This window comes from Pinus tabuliformis, chromosome 1_2, assembly GCF_031772625.1.
Source record: "Pinus tabuliformis cultivar Carrire ecotype Pingquan chromosome 1_2, CPIR1, whole genome shotgun sequence".
Taxonomy (NCBI): domain Eukaryota; kingdom Viridiplantae; phylum Streptophyta; class Pinopsida; order Pinales; family Pinaceae; genus Pinus; species Pinus tabuliformis.
The window spans coordinates 407,572,599-407,591,174 of NC_142298.1; the positions used below are offsets into that span (position 1 = coordinate 407,572,599).

The 18,576-nt window shown below is 43.1% G+C and overlaps 1 protein-coding gene and 1 pseudogene across 1 annotated transcript in view; one reads left to right on the top strand and one right to left on the bottom strand.

Annotated features, from left to right (window-relative positions):
- Positions 1-729: 729 nt before the first annotated feature.
- On the bottom strand, positions 730-1,346 carry LOC149206065 (large ribosomal subunit protein eL24 pseudogene; annotated as a pseudogene).
- An 804-nt stretch (positions 1,347-2,150) lies between these two features.
- The window catches only part of OTC (ornithine carbamoyltransferase), an 82,812-nt gene continuing 66,386 nt past the window's right edge, over positions 2,151-18,576 (top strand). Inside the window, exons 1-2 of the mRNA XM_089395275.1 lie at positions 2,151-2,419; positions 2,619-2,864. Of these exons, the coding sequence (XP_089251401.1) occupies positions 2,636-2,864 (229 nt within the window). The 5' untranslated portion in view covers positions 2,151-2,419; positions 2,619-2,635. The remainder of the gene's footprint in view (positions 2,420-2,618; positions 2,865-18,576) is intronic.

Consider the following 18,576-nt stretch of genomic DNA (forward strand, 5'->3'; position numbering starts at 1 on the left):
ATTATCATATAAAATCAAAGGTTTTATTCATAATGATGTTATGCGATTCTTAACAACATTAATAATATATTTTCGTTACCAAAATTTTATGATATAGATAAAGCAAGGGAAAAAACCTAGAGTACTTCCCCACATTTCGGGGATGGTATATAAGTATTATTTTGATTATACATGTTATTTATTTTGATTCAAACTTTGGTTAATTTTGTTTAGTATAGTTGATTAACTATCATATAAAATGAGAGGTAACCTCTCTTCACAATGATGTTATGTGATTATTAATAACATTAATAATATGTTTTAGTTACCATATTTTTTATGATGTAAATAAATAAATAATAATAATAAAATAATTTAATTTAATTCAAAAGGTTGAGAGAAAAACATGTTATTTTCTTTATGTAATCTTAATTGGTGGTGGCTACGTCCACAAAAATATCTGGGTAGATCCACTCGAAGGGATCACTTCTTGTCAGCTTATTAGTAGAGCCTAACCCTTAGAGCATTGAGGAGAATTGAGCCTAACCCTTAGAGGATTGAGGAGAATTGACCCTGTGACCTCCCATTAGCAAGGTGCTTTTAACAACAAGAATTCAACCAATTGAGCTAATCCTTGGGGTCAACTAAACTTAATTATTATAATGAACATATTAAAATTTTAATGAATATATTATAATGAACCTATTAAATTTTTGAAGAATAGGTTACTTTGAAAGATGGTTTGTCCTCAACATCATTAAAAACATCATTCCTATAACAAATGTCAAAACCTTTGTGGCCATAACAACTCCCATTTCTAAAACTAGAAACTAGATCTGCCTCTTCATTGTTTCCCACCTGCACCCACAAGTTTGGGACCTTTGGGAATGTTACCTTTTGGTATGTTACCTTTGTTTGTGCTTTCTGTCCCTTTGCAACAGTCTCAGCCTTTTTGGCTTTCTTCTCATCTTTAGTCTTCTTTATCCTTTCTTTGATTTCCTTTAGAGCAGCTTCACGAGCAACAGCTCTAATTTCCGTCTTCTCGGTTCTCTTTTTCTGGATAACTTCCAAAGAAGCACCGACAATAGACCTAGAATAAGGCTTGTTTGTTGTGCGTCTCCTCTTCTTCACTTGCTCAACATGAATGTCCTTCTTGTGTTGTTTGCGGTACATTGTAGTCCAGGTAAGCTTGGATGGCTTCAGACAATTATGGAAATACCTCTTACATTTGGAATTGGCAAACAAGAATACCTGGGAATCTGATCGGATGAACCTGATACCCCTGCCAGGGTAGATCTTTGCACCGCTGAAGCGACAAATTTCTGTCTTCAAAACCATGGCGGCCCTGCAACTTCGCCCCTCTCCCTCGGAAATGCAAAACACTCCACGACTTTGAAAGATGGTTTGTCACTATTACATTGTATACAACTATTTCATAAATATTACAAATGAGCCAATTACAACATGCCTCCAAATACTTAAACCCAAATAGTTGGGGAAACCAATTATTCACCAAACCACTTAAGCTAAGATTTAAGTGTTGCTCCAAAATGTTTCATTTCATTGCTTCACCTTGCTATAATCTACATGTTAGACATTTTGGAGCTTTTTGTGTTGTATTTTTAGGTCTAAATTCCAGTATGAATTTTTTGAAATCACAAATTTGAGTTGTGAATTGTTCATAATCCGAGTGCCCTAGGGTTTTTTCACATTGTTGACTCCATATATGCGATAAAAACAAATTTGAAATAACAAACGATCATGATTTAACCAGGAAAATGTTTGGCCATTCTAGCCAAAAACTCTAAAACATTTAATAGTTAGACAAAACTGTTATTTTTTAATGTGGTTTAAGGACTTTGGAGATTGATGGTCACTATGTCCACAAAATATATGCACTAGACAAATCTACCCAAAGAGATCACTTTATGCCAGCTTAACCACAAAACCTAACCAAAAATGTGAAAAAAATTGAACCGTGACCTCTCAATAGCATAAAAAACTTTAATGACAAAAAATCAACTAATTACACTAACCCTCAAAACTAACTACACAATTATTAATCTTCGAAAAACACAAATAATTTATTTTTGAAAATAAATAAATTAGATAACACCGCACTTGCCACCCATAAAGTCCCTAAGAACGGGTTATTGTGGACTGATAATTTGATAGGTACGCTTAAATCGAGAGTCATAATTTGTTATACGTTAACGGCCTAGGTTCCGGCAGCTCCTGTGATGTGAGTATGTGACGGTGGGGTGTAGGGTTTTGGTACCTTTCTTCTCCGATATTGTCATCTGATTACCCCGTTTTACATACAGAAGACGTAGTATTCAGGTGACTGACAGTAGTCTGCGATTTTCCCGATAACTTCGTTGCATCGACTGTGGATATCGTGATTTCGATAGAATTTTCATATTATCACTTACGTAATTTTTGTGAGTATTCTCCCTTGTTTCTTCTAGTGCTCTAGCTTCAGTGATGTGACATGCTGCTAAAATGTGTATCAATGCTCTTTATCATCATAAAATGTACAGTGTGGAGTACAGATGGTTCGTTCTCATCTTTTATGGTTGTGCCAGTGAAATTCAATGAATCGTTATTGACTTCCTCATTTCGTGATTTGTCGTGTAAAGTGAATTCAGAGTTTTGGATGGAAATGGCGGCGTTGCCAGTTGAAGGAATTGCTGGTTTGAGGTGCGAAAGGCCAACAGAGTCCCCATACACATTTGTAAGCTCTTCCATTTCAGGGACATGTTTACAGTCATTCAAGACTAGGGTATATTGCCCTTTGAGGGCTGCACCCCATAAAAATAAGGGATGGATAAGATGCCAAAGCTCTGCCGCTGTCCAATCTCCTAATGTGGGGGTTCAATCACAAGGTGGGTATATTGTAATCCCGAGTTTTCATTTTCTTTTTTTTAAACACTTGTCAGCTATAGCGTTCAGGGTTTAAAGATTCTTCCAGCTGCACCTGTTCGGTAGAAGGGTCGGGCTTTGTATATGCTTGGGATATTCCTTTATTTTGAGATTGATTTAAGTAATGCACTTGATTTTTTAATCCCTTGCCCTGTTCTGGACTTTTGAAGCCAAATGGCTGTTTTCCGGTGTTGTAGGATCTTTATTAGTCACAGTGGAGTATCTAGCTTGAAAACGTTTAGATTAACACACTGGACGCCTGTGGACACCATTAACAGGGCAAATTATTAGAATGCACTGTTCTGATTATTTGCCCGTGGGGGAATCGCTACAAATTCAGAGTGATTAGTAGTATTCTTAAAGTTTTTTTGGTTAAGGCCATCTTTCTCGACAATGAAGGCAATTTTAAAGTTCACACTATGTCTGATAGCATGTTCCAATATTTTGCGTGTGAAAGTTTAGTGCGACTATCTCTGCTATTTTTTTGCTATAATTTTTTATATGTTAGGAATCCGAAAAGTTGAAGAACAAACAAGAACTGTCGGCATTTCCTCATAAACCGGCAGTCCAGATATTTTGCTGCATGCGTGGATGGTACTAGTGCAAACCCGTCATTTCCTCCTCATAAACCGGCGGTCCAGATATTTTGCTGCACGCGGATGTTACCTAGTGCAAAACCGTCAGTACTGATTATGGCATGGCAGGGACTTTGAGTGAGTCATGCAATAGAGTTAGCCACCCCAGAGAATTGACCTTGAGACCTTCTGAGGGAAGCTTAAAGTACTCAACCACTTAGCTACCCCAGAGAAGCTACAGGAAGCTTAAAGTACTCAACCACTTAGCTGGTCCACTGGGCTAACAGTAGTCATCAATTTATCTAAAAGTATAAAATGTTAGCCTAATTATTCCACACTATTTTTAAAAGCAATCCCCTCTCAAAACTTTTACAACTATTTTTATTTTTAATTTTTTAATTTTAAAGAAACAGGTAGCTTATATTAATCAAACTAGTAAACGGGCTTGTACCCTTACATACACAAAACTGTTCATCATCTGCTGAGTTCCAAAACTGATCAAAATGTATCCGACCGCTACCTTGCCTATGCCCTACTATGCTTTTAACCGGATTTCTCTTATATAGTCTCCAAAATATGCCATTATATAGCATTGATTTACACAACATTTGATGACTGCCTTCCTGGTGGTTCACTGTCTGCCATCGCATTGCCATTTTCTTCCTCTGTCTGCACTGGAATCTCTGAGTTCACCAGCTCCACAGGCTCGCTTGGAATTGCACCTTCAAGAGAAGGTGGGTCCTAGAGACCAAAGACTTCTATAAGCACACCAATGACTGCCGCTTCCATCGTTACCGCAATTCCTTCCACCTTCACAGTAAGATTGTCAACCTTAGTGGCCAGATTCACCACTGTAAACCGAAGCCTCTCCACATCCTCCCTCAAGACTTCCACCTCTTGCATCAACAATGAGGAATGAGATCTCACTTCCTCCATTAGCTGTGTTCCAACGCTGTCCAATTTTGGACAACCTTTCCTCCATTGACGCTGCTTCCTGGACCGTTCCCGAGCTTTCTGCACTTGCCTCAACTGAGAACGCCATTCTAGACAACAAACAAAATGTTATTGAGACTCGACACAATTCCCTTCCGGCTTCTTGCCATTTATAACCAAACATGTTTCCAATTCCAAGCTCTTGTATCATTGCCTTGCATTGAATGCCCCTGTTGCACATTTGCCCTTTGATTTTACCTTTGTCCTGAAACCTTTCCATAATCCAATGATCAAACTTGCCGCATCAACTCTGTCTGCAGAGGAATGAAGATCAAGTTTGAGGGGTGATATATCCCGTGGTGCATTCGCGTGAGGAGTGACAACATATGTCGTTGGTCATGACGTTTTTCATCACTGTTATCCATCTGGAGGGGCTGTCTGCCATTGTTTCCATTACCAAGGGCCACCGCTTCATTCCCTTCCCTGTTGCCTTAACCATACTATTTATTAACGCTAGGACATTCTTTGGGTCCTATTCAGTCCATTGCATCATACAATGTAGAGTAATCCTTGCCATATTTTTAACATAACCTCTGATCATCATGGAATATGATGAAATGTTAGATCTCCTTGATCCAGGAGTAGAACACCTTGTTCAAGGCATGCTCCTTTGTTTGCCTGCTCATCAACAATTTTGTTGTTCTCTCTTTTTATATGATAGAAGATAATGGACTCAAATTTTTTAATTTGCTCCCTAAACCTTATATCCAAGGGAGGCCAATCTTGTTCACTAGGATCTTTAGCTTTATGGAATTTTTGGATGATTAACATTGAATCACCCAAAACAATTAACTGTTGTATACCTTTAGTAATGGCTAACTTCAGGCCTTGCCATAGAGCTAAAGCTTCTGCCTAATTGTTGGTGGAAGTCCCCAATCCCCATGCATATTTTATCTATATTTTTTCATCAAGGCAATAAATTACTCCTCCTGCTCCTGTTTCCCCCACTTTTACAACTATTTTAACCAACAACTTCTAATTGACTTGTTCTAAACTAACATTATCATAACTGAATTACAACCTACCCAAATGCCTAAGATGGCCAAACCGAAAAACAATTATTCAATTTGTTGTTATTACTAGAGATGCAAATGACCATTTGGTGGCGTCATGCTCAGTCTAGCCTTGACTCTGTCTTCTTGATTCTACAGAGCTCGCTGAAAGCTCCCGATTGGATTTTGGGGGTTAGCAATTCTTTGCATGCAAAGTCTTTAGGGGATCTCAACTTTGCTTGCTGATGTCCTAGTTTCTCTTCCAAACACTTTATTGCCAAAATTAGGTCTTCAACCTCTTGAGTTATACCACCATCTCTGTCCTCCCCTTTACTTCATTCATCTAAAGGATGTATTCAATCAATGAAATCTCTTTGTTTAGCCTTTGTTGTGCACAAACATAGCTCAGAGCAACTTAGAAGTACAAGCTTTAGTTCTCATAAATCTATGAGAAATAAAATTTTCTATGAGTTTGGGAGGTTCGTAGGTCCAAAATCCATCTTGGCAAATAATCTAGGTTTGTGGTTTGAATTTTCCCCGATGCCCTTTAGCCCCTTAACCCAAGCACTAGCCTGAACATGTTAAGGGTTTGCATCCTTGTGTTATTCCCATTTAGCAATATTGCTAAGGGGAAATATCTATTTTGCTAATTTTGTCATATTTTGCACTTTCACTTAGGAAAAGTGGGTTGTGGGACCCCACTTGAAGTTTTGAAGCTAAGGCAAAGGCCCAACATAGGAGAAAGGGAAAAATCGAATGGTTAGTGGATGGTGGGGGCCACACCAAAGAGGGAATATGCTCCCCTCTTGGAAATACACACTCTTGGAGGGAAAGGATGGAGGAAATTGATGGCTGGGTCCCACATGAGAAAATTGGAGGCACAATGACAAAATAGGAGGAGACACTCATTTTGGGCATCTTTGATCATTTGAACATTCACTCTCACTAGCATGCTTGAGCTGGAAGCCAAGTCTGCATGTGTTGTTGAGCACAAGAGATTTTTAGGCGAGAATCTCACCCTTGCTTCGGTGGACCTCGAGTGCTAGCCCTAGGAGGGAGTCTTCATCATATTCAGTCTGATCTGGGAGCCTTTTTAGCATGTTGTGGAGTTGGTTCAACAAAGACTGCATGGGCTTGCGCAGTACCTATTCATGCTACATGGGGGACACTTGGAGGAAGAGGAGTTTGGGGCTGAGACTTGAGGAGGGGTTTTAGAAGAGGATTTGCTGAATATCTTAGCCATTTTGGGAGCCTTCAGCAGTGGAATTTACACGTGGGTCGAAATACCTAGCAAGAAGGGAGCTAGGAGAAATTGGGACGAAATTTTGGGGTCAGTGTTTGGCCAAACCCTTTCTGGGTTTTGGTGGGTTATTGGAGGAGAGGCCGAGGTTAATTTCCCGGAATTTTTTGAGCACTGGAAGGGGTCAAATCAACCATTCTTCACAACCAACAATTCAGTTTTCTAGGTGTTCAACGCAGGGCCATAGAGGGAATAACTACGTAGTAGTTGGGGCACTTGTTTTCATCACTTGGGCTTTGCTAGCTTGCCTTGGGCAAGCCCAGGTGCATGCCTTCTGATCTCATATTGTACCCCATCATTTATCTTAATAAAATGGCTCAACTCAATGCAAATTTTGGCATTTTCTGGGTGTTTAATATTGTGTGAAATTTATCTGTGTGTTTTTGCTATGTTTGCTTTGTTTATCATTGTAAATTTCCCTTAGGAATATTATAGTGGTATCATAACTCATAGTCTTGGCTCAGCCTGTGGGAGCAACTTAGTTTATGACACCAGAGGATAAGCAGAATGTCACTTACAGGAGGTACATGTATAGAAGCAAGGAAAGGCAGTTGCAAATCACTCCTAATCTAGTGACCATTGAATTGAAGGTTGAGAGGCCAGACATGGGGGATAATGGGGGAGACAAGATGAGTAAAGAAGAGGAGTTTGCCCAACATCTTCTAAAGGCCATCAATGATCTGTCTAAGGGCATTGATGAGTTGCAACAACAGAATTGCAACAACAACAAGGGCAAAGGGATTCAGGGAGAAATCCATTTGGGTGAAGGCTCAGGCACTTCACACCATCAGGTAGCAAATCCACCCAACACACCACTTATTTCCAGCACACCACCCAGATCTACCATTCCCACATTTCTAACATCTGGTGCTGGAGGGCTGCAAGGGCAGGAGGAGATGCCCATGGGGGACTATTTTGTGGAGTATCAGTCCTATGGGCCCGATTTTAGAGATGCCATCACCTTCAGGGACTTTTGCCAACTCAAGGGCAACAATAGGAGCAAGGGACAGAGTGGAGGAGGCTACACACATGGCACTAACCTTCAGTGCACGATGGGGAGATTATTCCTCCCAACTTTTGATGGCTCGGCCAAGAGCTCAGCCAGGGCATGGGTTGAGAAGTTAGATGTTTATTTTCAGCTCAACCAGATGATAGAGGCAGAGGCAATCAAGATTGCCACGTTGCACTTAGAGGGGGAAGCCCATGATTGGTGGTTCCATGGATTAACCACTATGGGACATGCGGGAGTTACGACCTATGAGGATTTCACCCAGAGGGTATTGGAGCGTTTTGAGAGGAGAGACCCGGAGGAGCACTTTGGAGAGCTGACACGGCTCAAGCAGACTAGGAGTGCTAAGGCTATATCTCTGAGTTCTTGAGATTGTCAGTGATGGTGCCTGATTTATCAAGAGGCTAGGCGGGTCTTCATGTTCTTGGAAGGGCTAGTAGAGCCACTAAGGGGTTTGGTGAGGTCCAACAGGCCCACTACTTTGCAGGATGCCATTGGTAGAGCCCGAGATTTGCAGGATGTTCTACCCAGGGCCAAAGTGCAGATACCACCCGACAGGTGTTCCAGTAGAGGGGAAGAGACACTAGGGCTCCACCCACCGAGAGCCAACCAGGTGCATGGACAATTGGATGAGGAGACTCATAGAGATCTACGAAAGAGGAAGCTATGCTTCACCTGTTAGGAACCTTAGTCACCAGGCCGTAGATGCATAGTGGGCAAGGCCCATTACATTGAGGTCTTCTCTGACATTGATCAGGAGGATGACGTAGAGTTGGAGATGGGTGGCGGTGATAACGTGACACATACAGAGAGGGGACCACCACCACCTCCACCACAAGGGGAGCCCCTTTCTCACCAGCAGGAGGGGTCCTTACGCAGGGTACCCGAATTTTTGACTTTGAGGATCAGAGGCACTATGTAGGGGTAGCTTGTCTCAGTTTTGGTGGACAATGGCGCCACCCACAATTTCATCGATGCACAGATGGTCCAAAGGAGGGGTATCACGATTGAGGAGTTCGAGGGCTTCTCAGTCCCTGTGCCAGGGGACTAGACCATGCAATGGTGATATGTCTTCACTTTGACAGTGACCATGGGGAACTATTTAGTGACGAACCATTTCTTCGTGGTGGATGTACCAAACACCAATGTGGTGATGAGTGTCTAGTGGCTTTATTCTCTTGATTGGGTCACTACTGATTGGAGGAAGTTGGAGATGGAGTTTACAGGGCTGGATAGCAAATTGGTTGTTCTGCGGGGCATGCATTCTTACCCTCCACAGGCAGTCTTAGCGCATAGGATGGACACTGACCTGAGGCATGGTGACATTGATCAGGTGGTGGAGTTGAGGATTTCTGAGGCTGGGGTCAGCCCAAGCCACCACACGCGGACATACAGACCATCTTAGACAGATACTCGGTAATGTTTGGGAACATCTCGTCGAGGCAGCCACCTGACCAGGGGTTTGAGCACACGATTGAGCTAGAGGCAGGGGTACAGATTGTTATTACCACTCCATACAAACATCCCAAGGCCTACAATGGTTAGATTGAGCGAGCCATTCATGAGCTGCTGGCACTTGGGCATATTAGGCCTAGCTCTAGCCCCTTCACTTCATCAGTTGTCGTGGCGAAGAAGAAGGATGGGACGTTGCACACGTGAATAGATTACCGGGCACTCAACAAAAAGACTTTGAAGAACCGCTACCCCATCCCACACATAGATGAGCTGAGGGGAGCCAAGTATCTCTCCAAGTTAGACCTGCGTTCGGGGTACCACCAGATCAGAGTGAGGGATCAAGACGTCCCCAAGACGACTTTCAGGTGTCACTATGGGCACTTCGAGTTTCTGGTTATGCCATTCAGCCTAACCAACGCACCTGCCACCTTCTAGTCCTGCATGAACCATGTGTTCCGTGGGCAGTTGCGGAGATTCGTATTGGTATTTTTCGACGACATTCTGATCTATAGTCGGACCTGGGAGGAGCATTTGCAACACTTGGAGGTGGTGTTGCGCATTCTAGAGGAGTAACAGTTCTACGCCAAGCTGTCCAAGTGTGAGTTCGGATTGACAGAGATGCTCTATTTGGGGCATATTATTGGGGAGGATGGTGTGAGAGTACATGAGGAGAAGATTAGGGCCATCTGGGACTGGCCAGTGCCCCGAAATGTGACAGAGTTGAGGGGTTTTGTGGGTATATGCACCTACTACAGGAAGTGTGAAGGGCTTCTCCCACTTGGTAGCCCCCCTCACCAATTTGACCAAGAAGGGGGCATTTGAGTGGACCGATGGAGCACAAGAGGCTTTTGAGTGCCTCAAACAGGTGATGAGCAATTGCCTGATGTTGGCACTTCCAGATTTCACGCAACCCTTTGTGCTTGAGTGCGATGCATCAGGGGAGGGCGTAGGAGCAGTCTTGATGTAGGGGGGCACTCGATAGCTTTTGAGAGTTAGAAGCTACTTCCCCACGAGTGACTATACTCCATATATGACAAAGAGATGCTAGCCATCATGCATGTGTTGGCCAAGTTTAGACAATACCTGGTGGGCAACAGGTTCCGGGTGAAAACAGATCACAATAGCCTCAGATTCTTTTTGGAGCAGAAGCAGTTGCAGGAGAGGCAACAAAAGTGGGTGAGCAAACTTCAGGCGTATGACTTTGACATTGAGTATGTCAAGGGTCAACACAACATGGTGGCTGATGCGTTGTCTAGGAGCCTAACTACTATTTCACTGATGAGCATTGTGACAGATTGGAAGGCGCTGTTGCTAGTGGGGTATTCCAAGGATCGATTTGCATGGGAGGTCCTTGATGGCGCAATTATAGATGATCGGTATATGGTGATGAACAAGGTGATCTACTACAAGGACCGGATTTATTTAGTGCCTAACTCCCAATTGAGGGAGAAGATTATGCAGGTTGCCCACGAGTCATCTTTAGCAGGGCATCAGGGGTTCACCAAAACATATAGGGCTATCAGGGAGCGTTTTGCATGGAAGAGCCTTAAGGGTTTTTGTTCTAAGGAACAAGGGTGAGCAGACACACCCTGCTGGATTATTATAGCCTCTTCCTATCCCTGGGGGGAAATGGGAGAGTATTTTGATGGATTTTATCATCAGGGTTGTCTACAGTCCAAGGCAAGGACTGCATCTATGTGGTGGTGGATTGATTAACCAAATTCACCCACTTCTTCGCTATTCTTGCTCGGTCTTCAGCTTCACAGGTGGCTGAACTGTTTTTTAGGGAGGTGTTTCAACTTCACGGTCTTTTGAAGACTATTGTCAGTGACCGGGACAACAGGTTCATGGGGGATTTTGGCTGGTGGGTTCTGAGCTCACCCCGAGCACTAGCTATCACTCCTAGACCGATGTGCAGACGAAGATTGTAAACAAGTGGTTGGAGGGCTATGTGGTGGTGGATTGATTAACCAAATTCACCCACTTCTTCGCTATTCTTGCTCGGTCTTCAGCTTCACAGGTGGCTGAACTGTTTTTCAGGGAGGTGTTTCAACTTCACGGTCTTTTGAAGACTATTGTCAGTGACCGGAACAACAGGTTCATGGGGGATTTTGGCTGGTGGGTTCTGAGCTCACCCCGAGCACTAGCTATCACTCCTAGACCGATGTGCAGACGAAGATTGTAAACAAGTGGTTGGAGGGCTATTTACGCAACTATGTGACGAGCCAGCAATGTGCATGGATATGATGGTTGCTTTTGGGCGAATACTGCTACAACACAATGTACCACATGTCCATGGGTATGTCCCCATTTCGAGCTTTGTACAGTTATAATGCATTGACTTCCGTTGATATGATGTTTAGAGATAGTTGGGCCCCAAGTGTATGGACCTGCGGTCCGGGTCACCTTCACCGTGCGAAGGACGGGCGAGTTGAGAGGGTGGTCCCACGAGTTGGGCGGGCCGACCTTCCACTTGGGTGAAGGCAACATGTTGAACGAGTCGGCTTGGGCGTTGGGCATGGGTCGGCTGGGTGACATAACCCGCCACCTGCTCGTATATATTGGAGGGTGTTTGGAGGCAAATGACCATCATTCGATCATCACGAGTTCGATCAAGGAGTTCTGCAGTGCGTGGATGAGCCCGCACGACGGGCGGAACTCGGGTGAAAAACTCGTGCAGAAAAGTCGGGTGAGAAACTCGGGTGAAAAACTCGTGCAGAAAACTCAGGCGAAAAACTCGTGCAGGAAACTAGTGCAGAAAATTTGGGCGAGGTCGTTGGGCATGACTCGGGCGAGGTCGTTCAGGCAGGACTCGGGTGAGGTCGTTCAGGCATGACTCGGGCGAGGTCATCAGGTAGGAGACTCGGGCAAGGTCGTTCGAACGAACCGGGTGAGGTCGTTCGGGCGAGCCGGGTGAGGTCGTCGGGCGAGCCGAGTGAAGTTGTTCGGGCGAGCCGGGTGAGGTCGTCGGGCGACCTGGGTGAAGTTGTTCGGGCAAGCTGGGTGAAGTCGTGTGGCGACCCGGGTGAGGTCGTTTGGGCGAATTGGGTGAAGTCGTGTGGCGACCCGGGTGAAGTCGTGTGGCGACTCGGGTGAAGTTGTTCGGGTGAACGAGTTTGGGTGAACGGGTGGACGGGCGGCTGAGTGAGGGCGCGCCATGCACGACGAAATGAAGAATCGTGCGGACGGGCGACTTGGGTAGGGCGCGTCGTGCACGACGAAACGGTGAAGTGTTGAGGTTGTGAACGAAGGTGTGACTCGTGCGGAGGCGCCCGTGTGTGGCGACTTGGTTACGACGAGGCGCGCCCAAGTTGGGCAAACAACACGATCGTGCGACGAGGTGAACGAAGGGTTGGTGAGTCGTGTGGCGACCGTGCGGAGGCGCCGACGAGCTGGGCAACCAAGTTTGCCGAAGTTGGAAATTTGGCTAAGTGTAAATTTGGGGTTTCCCAAGATTTAACTTGTACTTATAAAAGAAGATTATATATATATATATATATATATATATATATATATATTGATTCGGGCAGACTCATATTGCAGGAGTTGCCCCTCCCTTTATACTGTTGTGCATTTCTATTGTATAATGCTGTTTATGTGAATGTTATGGGCTTTCACTTGTATAAAGGACAAAGATAATACTTGATAATGAAAAAAATAAACTAAGTATGGAATGTCAGGCGTAGTCTACAATCGTAAGTATTGGTGAAAAGAAAATGGTTGGTAGTGCCGCACCCCGCTGTAGTGCGATTGGAAGAGTATCGCCAATGTAGGGGCGTGACACCAAGGGCCAAGGATTTGGATACATGAGAGCCAGGATATCCTACATGCTCTCAAGGACAATTTACAGACTGCACAGAACCAGTAGAAGCTCTATGCTGACAGGGGCCGAGTAGAGAGACAATTTGAGGTTGGGGATCTGGCTTTCGGTTTTCCTGTGGCTTCAGCCATACAAACAGTCCATGCTCAAACAGAAGGGGGCCAAAAGGCTCAAGCCCCGCTTTTATGGGCTGTACAGAGTCACCCGGAGGGTTGGAGAGGTAGCTACCCCCAGGGACCCGAGTTCACAACAATTTTCATGTGTCTTGCATGAAAAAGGCACTGGGGCAGTAGGTGACAACAACTATAGAGTTACCGGCCATGGATGATGAGGGGAATCTGGTTTTGGAGTCTGAGGCTATTTTGGACACCCATGAGAGACACTTGTGGAACAGGGTCATCAAAGAGTTCTTGGTCAGATGGAGGAATCTGCTTGATGAGGATGCCACTTGGGAGGGATAGCAGATTCTCCAGCGTCCATCCTCGCAGTTGCTTGAGGACAAGCAACATTTTGGCGGGGAGGATTGTGATATTCCCACTTAGTAATATTGCTAAGGGGAAATATCTATTTTGCCAATTTTGTCATATTATGCATTTTCACTTAGGAAAAGTGGGTTGCGGGGCCCCACTTGAAGTTTTGAAGCTAAGCAAAGGCTCAACATAGAAGAAAGGGAAAAATCGAATGGTTAGTGGATGGTGGAGGCCACACCAAAGAGGGAATACACTCCCCTATTGGAAATACACTCTTGGAGAAAAAGGATGGAAGAAATCAATCGCTGGGTCCCACATGAGCAAATTGGAGGCAAAATGAAAAAATAGGAGGCACTAATTTTGGGCATCTTTGATCATTTGAACACTCACTCTCACTAGCACACTTGAGCTAGAAGCCAAATTTGCATGTGCTGTTGAGCACAAGAGATTTTCAAGTGAGAATCTCACCCTTGCTTTGGCAGATCTCAAGTACCAGCCCTAGGAGGGAGTCTTCATCTTTAGTCTAATTTGGGAGCCTTTTCAACGTGTTGTGGAGCTGGTTCAACAAAGACTGTGTGGGCCCGCACAGTTCCTATTCGTGCCACACGTGGGACACTTGGAGGAAGAGGACTATGGGGCTGAGACTTGAGGAGTTGCGGAAGGGGATTTGTTGAATATCATAGCCATTTTGGGAGCCTTCAGCAGTGGAATTTATAGGTGGGTCGAAATACCCAGCAACAAGGGAGCTAGGAGAAATTGGGCCGAAATTCCGGGGTTAGTGTTTGGCCAAACCCTTTTTGGGTTTTGACTAGTGTTGACTAGGGATTATTTGACCAAGTTTGACTGTGATTTTGGAGGGTTTGACTCTATTTGACTAGGCCACATTGATTGGCACAAAAACCGAGATTTTTTGGGTTGTTTGGCCTGCATTGATTGCAGATTTTATCACTGTTTTGGGCTGACTTTGACCATTGTTGGAGGTCAAGTTTGACTGCCTTTGATCGAGCTTCAAGGGGGAAGTTTTGTTGTTGCGTTGACTATCTTTGACTTTCTGGTTAGGGCCGAGTTTGACTGCAGTTCTGATAGGGCTATTTTGACTTTGATTCGGCAAGTCAACTTTGACTTTTTGTAGTCTCTCTCTGCTAAACATTTGATATAATAATAAGAAGAATTGATCAAAGGGTTTTCCCCACATTGGGGTCTTTCCTTGGCATCTATCAAATTTTGTGTCCTCTTGTCTTGTCATGTCTTCTGCATTTTTGTTATTCATGTTCTATCTACAGTTATTGTCAATGTGATTTATGGTTAATGTGATTGCTATTGGAAAACTAAATTGGAAATTGTCATTGGGCTGCTAAAGGAACATTGAAGTAATTGTGCTAAGCATAGAACATACCATTGTTAACTAAAATTAACATGGTATCAGAGCACAGGTGAAGACAAAGCCCAAGCAAGAGAGATGAAAGCAATCACTAAGGGAGATTTGTTAAACAAGATTATTGGACTAGCCTCAATGGCTACTACATCACTTCAACTTTGAGGATAAGCTCAAGGACAAATTTGACTATCATGCGTGGAAGATGACTTTGGATTTGACTTTGGAAGAGCATGATGCTATGGACTATGTGCAGGGAAGAGTGGTGGAACTTCCTTCAAATGCACATGTTGCCACAAAGACGAAGTACAATAAAGGTGAGGTCAAAGCTAAAAGAATTATCATAGACTCCATTCAAAAGAATTTGGTTGCCTATATTTATGATTTGGGAACATCTAAGGAGATGTATGATAAGCTGGTTGGGATGTTCAAAGTAAATAATGCAAATCAAATCCTCTTTCTCAAGAACAAGTTGAAGGACATCAAGATGGATAAAGGGGAGTCTATCCAATCCTACTTTATGAGAATAACACAAATCAAGAATGACCTACTATCTATTGGAGAAGTTATTGCTGACAGGGAGCTCACTCTCATTGCACTTGGAGGTCTTTCAAGAGCATGGGATGTGTTTAACACCACCATTCTCAACAATGACAGGATTCCTAGTTTCGATGAATTATTGGCTAGATGCACTCAAGAGGAGACGAGGATGATGGAGAGAGACAAGCCTTCAAATGGAAATGAACCTACTGCTTTCTCCACTCATGCAAAAAGGAATAATACTGCTAGTCTGAGGAGATAGGGTCAAGGATCCAAGAAGGGATTCAAAGAAGGAAGAAAAGGAAGGTGCTACAATTGTAACAGGTTCGGCCACTATGCTAGAGATTGTTCTCACAAGAAGGATTCTCCAAGGGATGACAACAACAACAACAACAATTTCAAAGGCAATGGCAATCAAAGGAACAACAAGTTCAACAATAAAGGAAAGAGGAATGCTTCTACTGCTCAATATGGAAATGGTCGACCTCCCAAAAGGACGAGAAATTCCAGGTATGTGGAAAGTAATGTTGTAGAAAAACAAAAGAAGTTTTATCTTATTTCTGTTGTATCTATTGCCTCTCCTCTGGATACTTTGGATCATTGGTTGATTGATAGTGGAGCCTCAAGGCACTTCACTGGGTACAAAGAGGCCCTCTCAAATTTGATTGAAAAGAAGATTAATTTGGAGATCATACTTGGAGATAATGCCATCTACCTTGTGAAAGAGATAGGTACTGTCACTCTTCACTTGAATTAAGGTCAAACCATTCATCTATAAGAAGTATTGTATGTGCCCAATTTGAAGAAGAATATGGTGTCTATTTCTGCGATGGAAGATAAAGGCTTCAAGGTAGCATTTATTGATGGAAAGGTATGTATTTAGCAAAGAAACCCTAAAGATGCATTCACACTTGGATTTAGGGTTGATGGTCTCTATCAAGTTGGAGGAAGTCCTTTGGGAGCCTTGACTTATGATACTTCTGTTCAATCTGAATTATGACACCGAAGATTTGCCCACCTTCATTATAAAGCCTTACCAGAGCTAAGGAATATGGGTATGCCCGATTTCTGCTATATCTATTGCCTATCCTCTAGATACTTTGGATCATTGGTTGATTGATAGTGGAGTGTCAAGGCACTTCACTGGGTACAAAGAGGCCCTCTCAAATTTGATTGAAAAGAAGACTAATTTGGAGATCATACTTGGAGATAATGCCACCTACCCCGTGAAAGGGATAGGTACTGTCACTCTTCACTTGAATTAAGGTCAAACCATTCATCTACAAGAAGTATTGTATGTGCCCGATTTGAAGAAGAATCTGGTGTCTATTTCTGCGATGGAAGATACAAGCTTCAAGGTAGCATTTATTGATGGAAAGGCACATATTTGACAAAGAAACCCTAAGGATGCATTCACACTTGGATTTAGGGTTGATGGTCTCTATCAAGTTGGAGGAAGTCCTTTGGGAGCCTTGACTTGCGATACTTCTCGTCAATTTGAATTATGACACCGAAGATTTGCCCCCCTTCATCACAAAGCCTTACATGGGCTAAGGAAGATGGTCACAAGTATGCCCGATTTCAACATGAATCATGAAGGAGCTTGTCAGGGTTGTGCAACTAGGAAACTTACAAGGGGACCATTCCCTTCAAGTGAAAGTCAAACTACTGATATTCTTCAATTGGTCCATTTTGACTTATCTGGTATGTTGCCCATAACATCATTGGGAGGATACTTATACTATGCAATTTTTGTGAATGACTTCTCTCGCAAAACATGGATCTATTTCTTGAAGAAGAAGGATGAAGTGTTTAAATGGTTTCGTTCTTTCAAAGCCTTGGTGGAGAATCAAACAGGGACGAGGATCAAAATATTGAGGACCGACAATGGAACCAAATATGAATCAAATGAATTCAATGACTTTTGCAGAGAGGCCGAGATTAAGAGGGAGACAATCGTTCCATACACTCTTGAGCAAAATGGAGTTGCTGAAAGTAAGAATCAAACGATCATGGAAGCCGCTGTGCCATGCTCCATGATCAAGGCCTACCAAAGTTCTTATGGGGAGAATCTGCCAACACTGTTGTGTATGTTCAAAATAGGAGACTACATCAAGCATTGGATTTAAAGACATCCAAGGAGGTCTTCACTGGTAAGAAATCTGATTTTTCTCATTTTAGAATTTTTGGTTGTCCCGTGTATTTTCATGTGCCTAAAGAGAAAATAAACAAGTTGGAAGCATCTGGGAAGAAAGGTATATTTGTGCACTACAGTGAAAATTCAAAGGCATATAGAATCTATGTGCCTGGTCAAAGAGATGTGGAATTAAGCCATGATAATGTCACCTTCGATGAAGACATCGCCCTTGGGAAAGCCAAAGATCTCCCTATCCCTAGGAAGGACAATGATGATGCTGCGACTAAATAGCAGGAAACACAGGGTAGGAGGTACGAAAATGGAAACGAAACCCTAAAACACGTGTGGTATGGCTGTGAAACGCGTTTTCTGCTGTACTGGCACGTTTCTCGATGCGGAAACGTGACTAGTATGGCCGGAAATGCGTTTCACGGCTGTACGACGCTGTTTCCACTTGTAACTTGTGTTTTTATTTTTATTTTTTTTTTAAATTTATTATTAGGTTTTCCTAATGAATTCTAGTTGCTTCTAGATGCCTGTCTAAAGTTATAAAAGTGAACTTTGTTTCATTCTCTCATCACATTATTCAACAAGTCGTTTCTCTTGGAGACTGGTGATTTTAGCAAAGGAGAAGAGAGGAAGAAATCTGTTGTTTCAGCTAGGGTGTTTTGAGCAGTGAGCAAAGTAGATTTCAGCAGCAAGAGAAAGAGATTTTAGCAGCAGATTTGGAGTGCAGAGTTTCCGGCTACGACATTCTTGGCTTTTTGGCTCAGCTAGAACCATATTTCTCCTCTTTTCTGGCATTTTGGGGCAGCTTCAGTTACAGAAAATTAATTTGGGTAAGCAACATTCATTTTGTTAGTTTTTTCCTTCTATTTCTTCAATTTTTCTATGGTTTATGCTGCCAAAAATATGAAAAACGTTTTTTATTTACAGATTTGCTTTTTGAATTTATTTTTGTAGCAATGGCTTCCAACCAAAGTGTAGCCCTAGGGCCAACCCAAGGGCT